Below are 15469 nucleotides of genomic sequence, written 5' to 3'. Positions count from 1 at the left end.
TATTGCAAAAGGAAACATCCAGTGGAGAAAAAATGGGTCCCTGGGAATTCACAAGCATGGAAGAGTATTTTGTTAGCTAGGGATAAGGCTGAAAAATGTATAACCTGGAAAATCAATAAAGGAGAATGCAATTTTTGGTGGGATAATTGGCTTGGTTTTGGTCCGTTAGCTGACTTCTTCTCTGATTACAGGACTGGTGGTGGCAACAAAGTCATGGTCAAACACTTCCTGATAAACCATAGATGGAACATGACTAAATTGTACAATATGTTGCCTGGAGATATTGCTCTTCACATTAGCACAATTGACACTGGTCAAGAAGATAGTGACGATTATGCTATATGGGATAAAACAGAGAATGGCTGCTTTTCAAACACTTCAGCGTGGCACCTTTCAAGAAGATATAGAACTAAGATGCCTTTTTTAAACAATATTTGGCATAGTTCTATCCCGTTTAAAATATCCTTTCTTACTTGGCGATTGATTCACAAGAAGCTTCCTTTCAATGAAGCAGTGGCTAAATTTGGAAAACAAGGCTTCCCTACTTGTATATGTTGTACTATTCCTGAAAATGATTCCATTCAACATGTATTTGTGGAGGGACAAGCAGCTGATCACATTTGGCGATTTATTGGAGCCCCTTTGGGCATTAATCATCAACACATTCCTATTAATGGCCTGCTACATCAATGGTGGAACCAACCAGCCAACAACAAGGTACACAAAATTATGTATAAAATTGCTCCTATTATGATATGCTGGGAAATTTGGAAAAATTGGAGTTCTTGCAGGTTTGGAGACCAAAAAAAATTTTCATTATATAGAATGGAAAATCAGACCGTATGGAACATCAAAACTACGCTAAACGTTGCTGTCCCAAACATCTACTTCGGTGGCAACTGGATCAGTACATGTGCGACAGCGGAAAGAATTAAGCCAGTGCAAAAATGTACTCCAATCTGCTGGAAGAAGCCGCAGCTTGGCAAGCTTAAAGTTAACACTGATGGCAGCTACTGTAGTACTTCTAAAAGAGCTGGAATTGGAGGGATTATTCGAGACGAACACGGAAAACTGGTCATGGCATTCTCTATCCCAGTCGAATGTGAAAACAGTAACCATGCGGAAGCCTTGGCTGTTGAATTTGGAAGCTCCTGGTGCAAAAGTAATGGCATAAATGATATTCAAATGGAACTTGACTCGCTAATCATTGCCAACATGCTCACAAAACAGAACTCGAGAAACTTGAAACTCAAGCACATAATCAACAAGATCCTAAAGAATGTGGAGGGCACTAATATTGAATTCCTGCACTGTTTCAGAGAAGCAAATTCTGTGGCGGACTACTTTGCTAAACTTGCTTCATCAAGTAGAACCAGGTCCGTATATTACTCTCACGACAGTTTACCTGGCGAGGCAAAGGGACTGGCTCAACTGGATCAATGGCAATTACCTACTTTTAGAAGAAGAGTTGAGAAATCTAATTTCTTTGTTAGTTAAAAAACCTTTTGTATCACGGAAAGAGATTTGTATAGGCTGCCTCTTTCCTTAAGATTGACTTTCAATCTTCTTTTGTAGATTAGAGGCAAGGTTCCATGTCCCCCTCTAATCATTGTAATCTAATTACTTAAATTAACATGGTAGGGGTCAAGCCAAACCCCCCACACCATAGGTCCACAGCCTAATGGTGATGGCTTATTAAAAAAAAAAAAAAAATACTCAACTAAAAAATAAAGGTAATTATTAATTATAAATATTATTTGATTAATAGCATGTTTCGGTCAAACTTTTGAAAAGTAAAAAGTATTTGACCAAGTTTTTAGTGAAGAAATAAGTAATTTTGAACAGCAGTAGAAGTTGTTTTTTCAACTTTTAACCGGAGGGTCAAACATGCCCATGGATTATGCAAAAGGTTCATATTTGTCCTTCATTTGAAAAAAAAATATGACTTAATTGTAAGATATGTGGCATCAAGTAGATGTTAAGCTTCCCTCATTTCGGTAACGGGACGCCATATTTGATCCCCTACTATTAACAGTGGCGGATCTAAGATTTTCACTGAGGAAGTTCAAAAAATAAAAATGTAGTGACTGGGATTTGAACTTAAAATCTCAAGGTGAATTTTGAACACCCTAGACCAATGAACCAACCTCTTCTCTTGTTTTTAGGGTGTTCAAAATCTAAATATGTACATAAAAATGAAAAAAATATCATATATATATAATATTTGGTCGAGGCGAACACCCTCAGCGGACCCTAAAAATCCGCCCCTAACTATTAACATACGACAAATTTGTATCATTTATTCAACCCAACTATTAACTGAGAGCAATTATATACAACTTAATGTTGGCATAGACTCATGCCATTTCACAATTATACCAAGGCATTTTATACCATGTTTTTATAGGGTAAAAACACAGTTAATACAACTCTTCAAATGAAATTTCAAAACTAGTTCCATTTCTTTCACTTCAGAATAAAGGAAACAGGAAGTTTGTCATACATAGAGGCATTCAAATAAAACTGAAAAAATCGATAAAATCGAACAGATCAAACCGATATAATAGATTTGGTTTGGTTTTGATAAAAACCAAATCAGACCAACTCTTGTACACCCCTAGTGACACAAGGACAACATAATGTTAATTTTATCTTTCCCCTACATAGGTACTCTTTTGCCTTCCAATACATTTTTTCTCACACCAGGAATGTGAATTCCTGTTAAGTAATCTCTCCAATTTATCTTTGATGCATCAGTGTCAAAGCTTCTTCTCTCTTCTTCAGACATCTCTTCCATTAAATTCCTCATATTGCCAATGTGAAACCTTGCAAAAAGAAAAACAAAGAGAGAACAGATTGATGAGCACAAACAAAATTTACTCTATTATGTGGTGGTATTTAATTGGCATCGAAGTTCTACAAAAAGATTTTTACTTTTGACTTTGTACATACCATGATATTTATATGATTATAAAAGCTTGTCATTAAGTATAAATGTAATGTTTAAAGTATAATTGTTTTTCTATGTATAAATGTTCCTTTTTTACAAATAAATTTAAACAAAAAAAAAGAGTACTACATAAAATGAAACATATAAAATAATAATTATGATTTTGTAAAATATATATTTAGGGTGATATAGACCCCTGAATAGATAATGACACTCTTTTTCTATTTTCATCGACAGAGTAAATAATTTTTATATTATTAGGTCAACTTTATATATAGAGTAACAGGTAATTCGCCTTATTTTCAAGACTATAAATTCAAATTTCATGAAATTTTTCTATAAATATATTTGGAGTGACCTGATAGTAAAAGATTATTTACACCGATGCATATAAATTAGGAAATATCATACCATCCTCTGTAGAAAGCATATGGTTCATAGAGCTTCATGAAGTGCTTCAAATATTGCACTTTCCTTTTAAGTCGCATTTGAATCTTCAATAACTCTTTTTCAGTTAGATCTTGTATTCTATGCTGCTTGGATAGTTCCTCCAAAATGTAATTTGAAAAGTCTGATATATTGTAAAAATATTTCATCTCCTTAACCTCAATTTTATCTCCTTTTGAGTTAACAAAAGGAAATGAATTGAAATATTCATAGCAAGAGTTGAAAAGTTGATATAATGAAAAAGGATTCACAAATGTTGATGCTAAATGATAGACATTTAGCTCTGGAGTTTGCAAATATCCATGCTTTGCAATAGCAGCAATTGTTGCATTTACAACCAAATCAACTGGAACCTAAATAAAGTGAAGAAGTTGTCACATAATGCAAAAAAGTAACTTAATATTATTGTTAGATCCTAACTTTTAGAGATATAATTAAGTTAATAAAAGTATGTCTCGTCTAATACCTTATGTTTAGAAAGAAATAGTCACACACTTCAATATGGTATAACAGCAGGCAGAGACCTTGAGTTTGAGTCTTATCGCAGCCCATTATTAAAGAGAAATTCCACGTGTTTGGCCCATGAAAAAAGAATATGTCCCCCATGTAAAGGGACGTCGTATTGAAAATATAATTAAGTAAATAAAAATGTATTTTAAGCTAATAACTCAAACTTTTAAATGAGATGGTCGTACACTTCAATATGCATCATAGTAGACAGAGGTCCAGAGTTCAAGTTTCACCGCCTCCCCTTATTAAAGAGACACGTGTTTGACTCATGGAAAAAGAATAGGCGCATGTGAAGGGCCGTCTTGAAAGATATACTTCAGTAAATAAAAGTGAGTTCTCTGCAAATATATTAAGGTTTTAAATGAGATGATCACACAATTCAACCCAATATAATTATAAAACTAAAAGCAATAGAAGAAAAAAGTAGGGAAAATTGCGCACTATGTCTAATTTTCAAAATATTTATGTCACGTAGCCTATAGTTTGAGTATAAACACCCGATTTAGCCTATATTTTTGTATAAATACCTTTATACACTATTATACACTTTATAAGGTTGATATATTATGCATAATGCTTCCCCCAGATATAACGTTGTATAATATTATATGTTGGGATACGTGGCGTAAATAATTTAAAAAGCTATACCTTTTTGAAAATTCCCCACAAAAAAGTATACTTACCACATCAAGAAGAGTATCTGGATCACCGAGGAATCCTGGGAGGTCCCCTTTTCCATATAGAAAAACTGAAGGGTCGATTACCCTAAGAGGGATAGACAGAGAGACAACAATAAAGTAAGAAACAATATTCCTTGTTAAAATAAAATTCTACAAACAAAGAAGATATTTTTTGATATGTTATTGGCACCTGAATCCTTGTATCCATCCTGGAAAAGGTTCTTTATAACTACTTGTTATCATTGAGGGACGAAGAATAAGTATTGGTATTTCCTCTCTCATGCTATTTATCATCATTTCACCAATTGCCTTTGTGAATGCATATGTATCTTGCCATCCATACAACTTTGCCCTATTTAATTAAATAAGCATCAATTAATAGTGAACTGTTTTCTTATGTAATTAATCAACTATTAAAATCACGTGAATTTCTGATGAAATTTTTGAGAGGAATCCCTCAAAAATTGGCGTCTTTTTGACGAACATTTTGTTGGAAATCTCATATTTCCGATGGACCTCTCTAGAAAAATTGTCAGAAATTTACGAGTTTTTAGGAGTAATGACAACAGAAAATACCTTTCAACTCCTAAACTCTTCATTATTTGCTCCAAGCCAATGTTTGAAATATTGTTCTTCAATTTTGAGACTAAGTCCATTTCATTGTCAGCATGCAGTAAAGGAAAATTAGTAAAGGGAGAAATTGAAGTGACTTTTTCCTTTGTTATGCTTTCTCCCATGGTAAAAGGTTTCTCCAAGATTAACCCTTCTCTTTCTCCATTGGCATAAGCTTCAAAGAAAATAAATGAGTTAATTTGTTATTGTATAATTAAATGCAAATCATATCTAGAAAGAGTTTAGGTATATGCCCTAACCGCCTAAAAATCTTTATACCATTAGTTCAATATAACTAGTTATAGCAGCTTGCAATGAAGATTTAACTTGTTGTTGGAAGGCAACTTAAGGTGGTGGTGTTAAAAGTTCTATATGTTGTGTGTGTGTGACAAACTCATCTACAAAACATATGTTTTATTGAAGAATATTCAAATGCATACCTGTGGAATAATGCATAAGAAGTTTAAGTTTCTTGCATTTCTTGGCAAACATCATGAGTTGATATGGACCATTCACATTAGCATCAAGAGCTAAATCATACCTAAAAAAAATATCACAAGGGAATTATAAGCTAATTACACAAAATTCATACAAACCAATTTGTTAATTTGTCTATCCTCTATAATAATAATTTATAGGGAAAAATAAAAACGAAGAACCTCTCATCAAATGTAGTGTTTGCTGCAGAGTCAATGATCAAATCAGTTTCTTCAGCAATTTGTTGAGCATCAATAATATCCATACCAAGATTTGGCTCATATATATTTCCAATCACAGGAACGATTTTGCTTAGTATGAATGGCTTATAATATTCGCCATGCATTTCTTCTAAGCATTTGAATAATTTTGACTCTATAATCTGATGACAAGAGAAGGTATATAAATAATTATTTCACAATTAATTACAAAATAAAAAGAAATTAGATACGAACTTCGTCGCTAAATAGCCGGTATCTCCCAGGCTTCTTTACAATCTATCACTAATATGTTATTGAATAGGAGTAGCAACTAGTTCCATTTTTTTTCCCGTAGTAAGAAAACATATTTAAACATACTTCACTTGTTAATCTGTCAAATGCAGCTCCTTTATCCTTTGCCCTGATGAGTATGTAGATCTTGTTTATTTTTGATATTGTTCGCAGCATCTTTTCAATCAAAGCTGCAGGAAAAACAATTGTTGTTTTTTATAAAATATGTTACAATGAAGAAATTAAAGCTGATGATAAATAATAAAAACAAGCAAGTATTTACAATTTTGGTGTTTATTATTTCTTACTATATGGTTTGGTACCATCATATTTTGTAATCTTACAAAAATCTGAAATACATTAACAGAATTTTACATCATTAGGTCATTTAAAAGTTAATTACAGGTACAACCAACGCTAACCGGTCATATGCAAAACAAAGTAATAACTAAGAAAATATTGCAAATTTAAAACGTACCTCATATTTGTAGCTCAGACCCCCCAAAAAAAATGTGAATAGTCTACTCATTAATTTTCCTAAGATACTAAATGCGAGTGGATTCTCTAAAGCTAATTAATTAAATGAAGTAAACCTTTTGCCAGAAACCTTGTACCACCAGTGACAAGAATCTCCTAGGTCTGCTTATAATTTCAATAGAAGAAAAAATAATTCTTCAAAAATTACCGGTGTTTTATTCACAGATTTTCTGTATTACTAGTTTTTACTGATTTCACGTGGAAAGAGTTATATAACTAAAATAACATTTGTATAGACTATAAAACCAAATCTCTGCGGGTAAGAGGGGTAGCCCGGTACACGAAACATATAATGTAGGAAGCCATGCACAAACGATAGTAGTTGATTCTACCGTTCGAACCCGTGACATATAAGTCACACGGAAACAGCTTTATCATTGATTAAATATATCAAAATTTTGAAATAACCTTTTGCAAGGAACCCTGTAGCACCAGTAACAAGAATGTTCTTCCCTTCATAAAACTCAAGAATCCCTATACCGTTATTGGCTTTTTGAGCTATAATTTCTTTTTTGTCCTCCATGGTTATGGTTGCGACATTAGTGACTGCTTTAATTGAAACATGTTGCTCATGAGGAGAAGAAAAAAATGAAGACGAACATATTTTTGCTATTCTTTTTTCATTCAAAAATGTTGAAATTTTATAATCAAAGCCAGGAGAAATATAATTTTTAGAAAATAACTTAGTTGGTTCCCTTGTATTAAGGGGAAAAATATTTTTGAAGAGAAGCATATTAACAATTGGCAAAAAAAAAACAAGAAAAGTAAAGAGAAGATGTGGGATAGGAACTAAAATAATCTTCTCTATTTATAGAGCTAGCTAGGGAGTGCAAAGACAACAAATAAGATCTGCTGTTTGGTTGTGTACTTGTATTTACCATCAGCTAGCAACTACCACATGTTAGAGTATCAGTAATATTGTTGGCGATATCTTTTTTTCCTTAAGACCTATTTAATTTGAATTCTTATAACCTTGCCAATTAAAGCTTTGTGTTCTCTTTGTTTTTTTGGTTGGAGAGAAATGGTTAAAGTGTATGACGATCTTATTTAAAAATGTAATCTCTTAGAGAGAGCTTTTTTAATTACTTGATCATGTCTTCAAAGCTCCCACTCTGGTTCCATGTTGAAGAATGTCCATCTCATTTAAAATTGTAAACTGCTAGAGAGCACAATTTTTTAAGTAATTACTCGATAGTGTCTTCAGCACGATCGCTCATGTGTGAGACTTATTCGTTATTATGGGGCAAGATAACGAGCAACGAGGAGACTCGAAACTAGGACGTTCGCATGCTTAGCTACCATGTTGAATTGTGTAACCATCTCATCGAAAAATTTAAACTGTTAGAGAGAGCAAATTGTTAATTACTTAATACTGAATTCAACACGCTCCTTCATGTGCGGACCTAATTCTTTTTTGAGGGCCAAGATCATGAATAGGAGTGAGACTCTAACCAACTACATTTGTCTATTTTGATACCATATTGAAAAGTGTAACCATTTTAAATCAGTCAAAGCATATGCTAAGTGTAAAGAGCTAGTATTATACTCTTCCTAAAAAGAAAACCTAAACTAATCCTACATATCTTCTCGTTATATTTGTTAGGACCAAAGGATAACAAGGAATTAGATTGAACAATGTCACGTACTATAATTACAACAAAATAAAAAGAATTTGCGGCAGACAACTTTCTTTCACTAAACAATAAAACTTTGTTTCTAATTCTACTTAACGATGAATTAATAATGGATTCTTAAAAAGTTTTGCTGGCTATGGACTATTTAATACAATAATTCTTTATTATCTGCATAATTCTTTATTATCTGCATAATATTGGCATGAAATAAATTTAAATGGAGTATCGTGATAAGTGAGGATTCATATATCTGACCCCAATTTATTTGGGACTGATGAGGTATAGTTGCTTGTTTGTAATGCGATGTAGATTTTCAAAAGCTAATTAAATGAAAACAATCCGGAGCCACATCCTTTGAAAAGGGGGTTCAACTGAATCTCCTTCATTTGAAAATTTTATTGCGTAAATAGGATTAAAAAAAATTCTCACAGATATAAACTATGAATCCCCTTAACATTAGAAGAGTTTTCAAACTAGTAGAAAATGTAGTTCAAAAATTGCTTTAGGTCACCCGTTCAAAATTTTTGAATCCCTACGATAATATTCATGGCTCCACTATTACCCGACACAAATCCAAATTAGTCGAGTAAGAGTACGTCATGTCCTTCAAATTGTATTCAATAGACAACTCTATATAAAACGAAATATCTGAAATCATGTTTATCATCACACAAGTACAAACTAAGCAAATAGCATTAAATGGTTCAACATTAAGAACGCATCTTTCTCCCTTCTAGTACATTTTTCTGTAGACCAGGAATGTGTGTCTTTAGAAAGTAATTTCTCCAATTAATTTTAGTCACATCCATTTCAAAGCTTGTTTTCTCTTGTTCAGACATTTCTCCCATTAGCTTTCGTACGTTGCCATTGTGAAACCTAGCAAAAGGAGTCATTATTAATACATACATAATGTTAAGAATATTGTCTGCTCCTAAAGAATCAACGAATAAGTTGATCAGTCACATGTACTATATTGTACTTAAGTTCAGCAATTACACATCTATTTATCATGTTTCAGTAATTACGCACTCTCAATTTATGTCACATATTTGACTAGACACAAAAGTTTTTTATAGAAATTTTTTTAAAATTTGTAGTCTAAAATAAAATATATACAGATATGCTGCTATAAACCAGTTCAATAAGAGTAAAATGGAAAGTTTAAAATCAAATTACATTTCTGAGATAAAAATGTCAAACTAAAAAGAGAAGTCATCACATAAAATAGGACAGAGGAGGATCCAAGATTCGAAGTTTATAGGTTTCTACAATGACATCAAGTTAATATTATAATAATAACTAGGTTCATAGTCAAATATTTATAGATATTTAGTGAAGTTTTTAATTTAGATACACACACAGAGAGTTTGAGTAAAAAATGCTACTGGATTCAAGTGATTTCCTAAGCCTCTAGACATGTCATGTTGGATGTTGAATTTTAAAAAAAAAAATTGTTTATATATATATATATATATATATATATAAAACAAGACATTAAACACACAAAAGAGAGAAAGGTGCGTAACACATATAAATTAAAATTATAGAAAATACAGAGACCAATAATCACACACTTAAAAACAGGCTAAAATTAATATAACACGTACCATCCTTTGTAGAATGTGTATGGTTCATAGAGCTTGCTGAAATGCTTCAAATATTCCACCTTCCTTTTAAATCGCAGTTGAATCCTCGAAAGCTCTTTCTCAGTTAAATCTTGTACTCTATGCTCCTTGGATAGTACCTCCCAGATATAATTTGAAAAGTTTGCTATTTTGTCAAAATATTTCATCTCCTTAACCTCAACTTTATCTCCTTTTGAATTAACATAAGGAAATAAATGGAAAAAATCATAAGAATAGTCAAAAATCTGAGATAATGAGACAGGATTCAAATATGTTGATGCCAAATGATAGACATTTAATTCTGGATTTTGCAAGTATCCATGCTTTGCAATTGCAGCCATTGTTGCATTTACAACCATATCAACCGGAACCTAAATCAAGTGAAGAAGTGGTCACATAATGCCAAAGATAAGGTGTATATATGTTAGACTGAACATGAAGTTTAAAAAATAAATAAAGATTTTTGAAATTTGAGGTCTTAAATACACTAAAAAAAAAAAAAAAAATAGCGACAGACAACATATGTCGCTACACAACAAAAATTTGTTGCTAGTCCTATTCAATGACGAATTTGCAAAAGATTATCAAAAATTCCTATTAATTAGTTATGAGCTATTTAGCAACAGCTTAGCAAATTTCATAGCTAATTATTCCTTCTTCCTTTTTTTTTTTTGTAGTGATAAGTCATAACTTTTTTGTGGCTATAAAAAATTATTCTTTGGGGGTAAAAATGTAAAAGTTTAAGTCAAATTAGTTTTCAATTTAGAAAGGTGATATTATTTTTAAATGGACTAGTGAGTAAATAGTAGTTATAATAAAGTTTAAGTTAAATATGTTGTCAGTGTGAATATTTTTTTTTTTTTACACTATCACGTCACCAAAGGATATCTACATGTAAACCTCCTTAAAACGTTTAGATTTATATTAAAATACAGTTTGTTCGACCAAAAAAAGAAAATAAGATGGATAACCTACTGTAACAAATAAAATTCGTTATACTAATGATACATATAACTTAAACATTATTGAAATATATACTTACAAAATCAGTAAGACAATCTGGATCACCAAGAAGACAAGGAAGCTCCCCCTTTCCATACAAAAAGATTAATGGGTCGATTGTCCTAATAATCAGAGAGTGAAGAAAAGAACTTGAACAATCAGTTGTTCTAGGTGAATTAATAATAAGATAAAAATAAGTCTGAATAAAAAATACAATACCTAAATCCTTGTATCCAGCCTGAAAAAGGTTCTTTATAGCTACTTGTTATTACTGAAGGACGAAGAATGAGTATTGGTATTTCATCCCTCATACTATTTATGATCATTTCACCAATGGCTTTTGTGAATGAATATGTGTCTTGCCATCCATACAACTTTGCCCTGCAAGGTTAACAAAAAAAATATCCGCTATTTCTAAGAGACTCGATCGAGTTATACATAAATTAAGCTGGGATAAAGAAAATTAGTTATGTGTGTGTCGATGACATAGTTAAATTAAATAAAGTGTGTTTTCTCTAACAGGTTAAATGAGATGGTCATACACTTGTGATGTTTATGACAAAGAGTGAGTCGATGAGGGTGGATCAAAGAAAAGGACTGATAGATTTCTGGACTAGCAGGCTTCTGACACCTTAGATGAATTCCTCATCCTAATGATTGAGAAAATGAAGGGCTTTAAAGAAGAGCAGACAAAAAGACAAGTGTGTTCAAAGTTAGGAATAAGTAAATTTACTTAAGGTAAATTTTTTGTAAGCTAAACTGTATAGATAGAACACAATATATATTGGAAAATGTTAAGCTAACTAGATTTAACATTCTCTTTTTGCTTAGATTGCTTGCAAGTTGTGTATGTACATCAGGGGTATGATATATAATGATATACAACACCCCAACACACTTATCCTGGAAAATAAAAAAATAAAAGAAAAACTAAATTACTACATTATCATACTACATTATTTATGATATCATACTGCATGACTTCAAAATTATATAAAGCTCGTGATTATGATATCAAAGATATGCAGCATGATTTTTGTATCATGTTTAGGACATAATTTTGAGATTCTATTAAAGATCTAGTGTGGGAACTGGAGGAACCTTTATTTACAACAGAGAAGAAAATCAATGCGATTCCCAATGTATTCGGAGGATCAGATACTACAACAATTAGTTGAGCAACACATGTTATAAGAAATCAATATTTTGAAGAAAAAAATTAAATCTAGAATACTGCTGTTTTATTTAAGTTTTCTGTATGATATAATGGCCTTATGGTATAGGTATGTATTTTTAAATGTACAACATTAATTATGGTCCACGTGCAAGAATGATTTGATTTAGAGACCAAGTTGACCTCACCTAATGGCCAAGGAACAAATCTGCGAGGTCTGTTGGTGATAATATATACCATGAGCTTAGATCGTGACAATACTTCGATATGGAACTATAGTATATAAGAGATCTTGGATTCGAGTCTCATCGTCATCAAAAATAATTTCACATACGTGTTTGACGACCCATTAAAAAATTTACCTTGCACGTTTTTTTTTTTTTTTTTTTTTGTTTTCCACCCGGTATGCGGTAACCGCATTGGAGCCCGATCAAATCCTGATTGCGCACTACAGGGCCCATTTTTGGGAGCAGTGCTTCCGATAGAAATTTTCCCATTTCCAGGAGCTCAAACCCGAGACTTTTGATTAATGGTGGAGGGATGTCAACCATTCCACCACAACTCATGTTGATGAAAAAACATGCTGAAGACAACGTAAAAATAAAGAGCAAAATTACCTCTCTATTCCTAATTCTTTCAAATTTTGCTCCAATCCATTATTATTAATAGTGCTCTTCAACTTTGAAACAAGGTCCAATTCTCTGGCAACATGCAGTGATGGAACATTTGAAGTGATCATTTCCTTTGTTAAACTTTCTCCCATGGTAAATGGCTTCTCAAAAATTAAGCCTTCTCTTCCACCATTTGCATATGCTTCAAAGGAAAAAAATAAATAAGTAAGACATTAATTAATTCCTTTATTTTAAAAAAATTCATATGTAATTAGTAATAAAAAGCTCTTTATTGAAGAATATTCAATATACATACCAGTTGAATAATGCATAAAAAGTTTAAGTTTCTTGCATTTCTTTGCAAACATCATGAGTTGATACGGACCATTCACGTTAGCATCAAGAGCTAAGTCATACCTAAACGCATAAAACGGAAAAAAAAAATAGTTTCGTTAATTAAATTTTGTATCCTAGCCAGTAGAATAATTTATTTGTTTGTTTATAAAAGGTGAATTAGTTTACCTTTCGTCAAATGCAGTGATGGCTGCAGAGTCAACAATCAAATCAATTTCTTGAGCAATTTTGTGAGCAGTAATATTATCCAAACCAAGATTTGGCTCATATATATTCCCAACCACGGGAACCAATTTATTTTGTATGAATAACTTGTAGGATTCACCATGCATTTCTTCTAGGCATTTGAATAATTTTGACTCCATAATCTGATTTATTTTTAAAAAAGCCAAGGGGTAAATAGTATGTTCACGCATTATATAGGCTAGCTAGTGGCAGAGCCATAATTTTTATTAATGAAAGTCAGAATATGACACAGTAAACACATAAAGAAGTCAAGGTATTCTTAAAGCGTACTTCACTTGTTAATCTGTGAAATGCAGCTTCTTCATCCTTTGCCCTAATGAGCAAATAGATCTTGTTAACCTTTGGTGTTGTTCTTAACATTTTTTCTATCAGAGCTGCAAAAACAAAATGCAATATGATCACTTAAAGTTATATAACTGAAATAACATTTGTAATGGACTATAAAATCAGATCTCTCAAGAGTAACAAGGGTTGTTTGGTGCACAAAGCATCCTGTATATTCACTGGGTTTGGGAAAGAACCGCACCCGACAGGGTGTATATGGAGGTAGTCTATCCTGAAGCAAGCATTAGTGGCTCACGTTTCAAACTTGTGATCTATAGGTCACACGTATACAACTGTATTGTTACAATTAAATTCTTAATATTGTAGTTACTAATTTAGTATATATAAAAACGACCTTTTGCAAGGAATCCTGTAGCACCAGTGACAAGAATGTTCTTCCCTTCAAAAAACGCAATAATCCCTACACCATTATTGGCTTTTTGTGCTATAATTACTCTTTCATCCTCCATGGTTATGGCTGCAGCATCAGTGACTGCTTTAAGTGGAAAATATTGATCATGAGGAGAAGAAAAAGATGAAGACAAACATGTTATTTTCCTTGTTATTTTTTCATTATCAAAGGATGAAATTTTATATTGATCAAAGCTAGGAGAAAGATAATTTTTAGAACATAATTTAGTTGGGTCCCCTGCATTAAGGGGGTAAATATTTTTGAAGAGAAGCATATTGGCAATTGGCCAAAAAGGAAGAGAAGATGTGGGATAAGAGCTAAAATAATCTTCTCTATTTATAGAGCTAGCTAGGGGAGTGTAAAGACAGTAATTAAAAAATGTTGATGTGCGCACTTGTCTTTTCCAATCAAAGCTATAACAACTACCACATGTTGAGTATCAGTAATATGATGTTGACCGTATCTTTTTTTCCAATGACCTGTTTAATTTGAATTCATACGTTGCTAGTTAAAGCTGTAGGTATCTTTTTTTTCTTTTTCTTTTATTTTAGCGGAGAGATGGTTAAAGCGTGTGTCGATATCGTCTAATAGTTTAAATTGTTAGATCGAACATATTTTAATTGCTTAATGATATTTTCAACATATTCCTCGGGCCTGATTCTTTTGTATGGGTCAAGATAAGCAAATACACAGTTTATTATATGGATTCGACAAAACACAATAACTTTTGCGCTAGTTGTTGCTCCCAAACGCACACGCAAGTATACGTGATCGTACGAGTAATATAGATTGTTAAGTCCAGATATCGATCCCACGGAGACTTAGATTCTACTGTTAAGCTAATTCAAATTCGAATGAAACTATTCAAGAAATTGAAAATCAAGATGTTTGTTGTACTAAACTAAAACTAAAAAGTAAATAATTTGTGATGGGTGTTTTTGTGACTGAGAGTATTTCGACAAAAATTGTAAGGTTTATCAGATGAGAGAAAGTTCCAGGGTTATGGCTTTCGACAATGCAGTTGATCTTCAGACAATTCCACCTATCTTATTTCCTGGGTTACTAGTTGACGGGTTAATTATAACTTTATGAGTATCTTTTGAGTTGCTTACAAGCCTGTAGATACTACTATAACGCCTATATCCCTATGGTCATCAAAGGTAATAAGAACACATTTACTTCTCCGTATTCAACTAAGCAGGGCTAAAGGGTATATTCCTATCCTCATTAGCGAAACGATTATATCGAACAAGCCCTATTTATTCTTATTACGCATGTAAATTCCCTATCCCTAGTTCAATTCACACGCCACAAATAGTGTCTAACTATTGGCCAGATAATCAAACAAGTAAGATCAAGAATAAATAAGGAACCCAAAATATG

The 15469-nt window shown here is 32.2% G+C and overlaps 2 protein-coding genes across 2 annotated transcripts; both read right to left on the bottom strand.

Moving 5' to 3' along the window:
* Positions 1-2504: 2504 nt before the first annotated feature.
* On the bottom strand, positions 2505-7437 carry LOC132633631 (fatty acyl-CoA reductase 2, chloroplastic-like). The gene is made up of 9 exons (XM_060350159.1): positions 7113-7437; positions 6255-6358; positions 5859-6058; positions 5640-5740; positions 5164-5374; positions 4778-4939; positions 4591-4672; positions 3362-3750; positions 2505-2825 (listed from the first exon to the last, which is right to left on the bottom strand). The coding sequence occupies exons 1-9, from the start codon at positions 7435-7437 to the stop codon at positions 2660-2662; spliced, it is 1740 nt and encodes a 579-aa protein (XP_060206142.1). The 3' UTR covers positions 2505-2659.
* A 1438-nt stretch (positions 7438-8875) lies between these two features.
* LOC132633630 (fatty acyl-CoA reductase 2, chloroplastic-like) lies at positions 8876-14962 on the bottom strand. Its single transcript, XM_060350158.1, has 9 exons — positions 14030-14962; positions 13621-13724; positions 13273-13472; positions 13067-13167; positions 12757-12952; positions 11185-11346; positions 11006-11087; positions 9946-10334; positions 8876-9214 (listed from the first exon to the last, which is right to left on the bottom strand). The coding sequence occupies exons 1-9, from the start codon at positions 14358-14360 to the stop codon at positions 9049-9051; spliced, it is 1731 nt and encodes a 576-aa protein (XP_060206141.1). The 5' UTR covers positions 14361-14962; the 3' UTR covers positions 8876-9048.
* Between the last annotated feature and the right edge of the window lie 507 nt (positions 14963-15469).

The sequence above is a fragment of the Lycium barbarum genome, chromosome 3 (genome assembly GCF_019175385.1).
Source record: "Lycium barbarum isolate Lr01 chromosome 3, ASM1917538v2, whole genome shotgun sequence".
NCBI lineage: Eukaryota > Viridiplantae > Streptophyta > Magnoliopsida > Solanales > Solanaceae > Lycium > Lycium barbarum.
The sequence above is the reverse complement of the archived record's forward strand: the minus strand, read 5'-3'. Positions and strand labels throughout refer to the sequence as shown.

Coding starts and splice junctions, on each gene's coding strand:
- LOC132633631 (XM_060350159.1), bottom strand. CDS start 7,437: ATGCTTCTCTTCAAAAATATTTTTCCCCTTAATACAAGGGAACCAACT. Junction 6,059..6,254: donor TTGACAGATTAACAAGTGAA/GTATGTTTAAAT, acceptor TCTTGTCATCAG/ATTATAGAGTCAAAATTATT. Junction 4,673..4,777: donor GGATGGATACAAGGATTCAG/GTGCCAATAACA, acceptor TATCCCTCTTAG/GGTAATCGACCCTTCAGTTT.
- LOC132633630 (XM_060350158.1), bottom strand. CDS start 14,360: ATGCTTCTCTTCAAAAATATTTACCCCCTTAATGCAGGGGACCCAACT. Junction 13,725..14,029: donor TACAGGATTCCTTGCAAAAG/GTCGTTTTTATA, acceptor TTGTTTTTGCAG/CTCTGATAGAAAAAATGTTA. Junction 13,168..13,272: donor ATCACTGCATTTGACGAAAG/GTAAACTAATTC, acceptor TTATGCGTTTAG/GTATGACTTAGCTCTTGATG.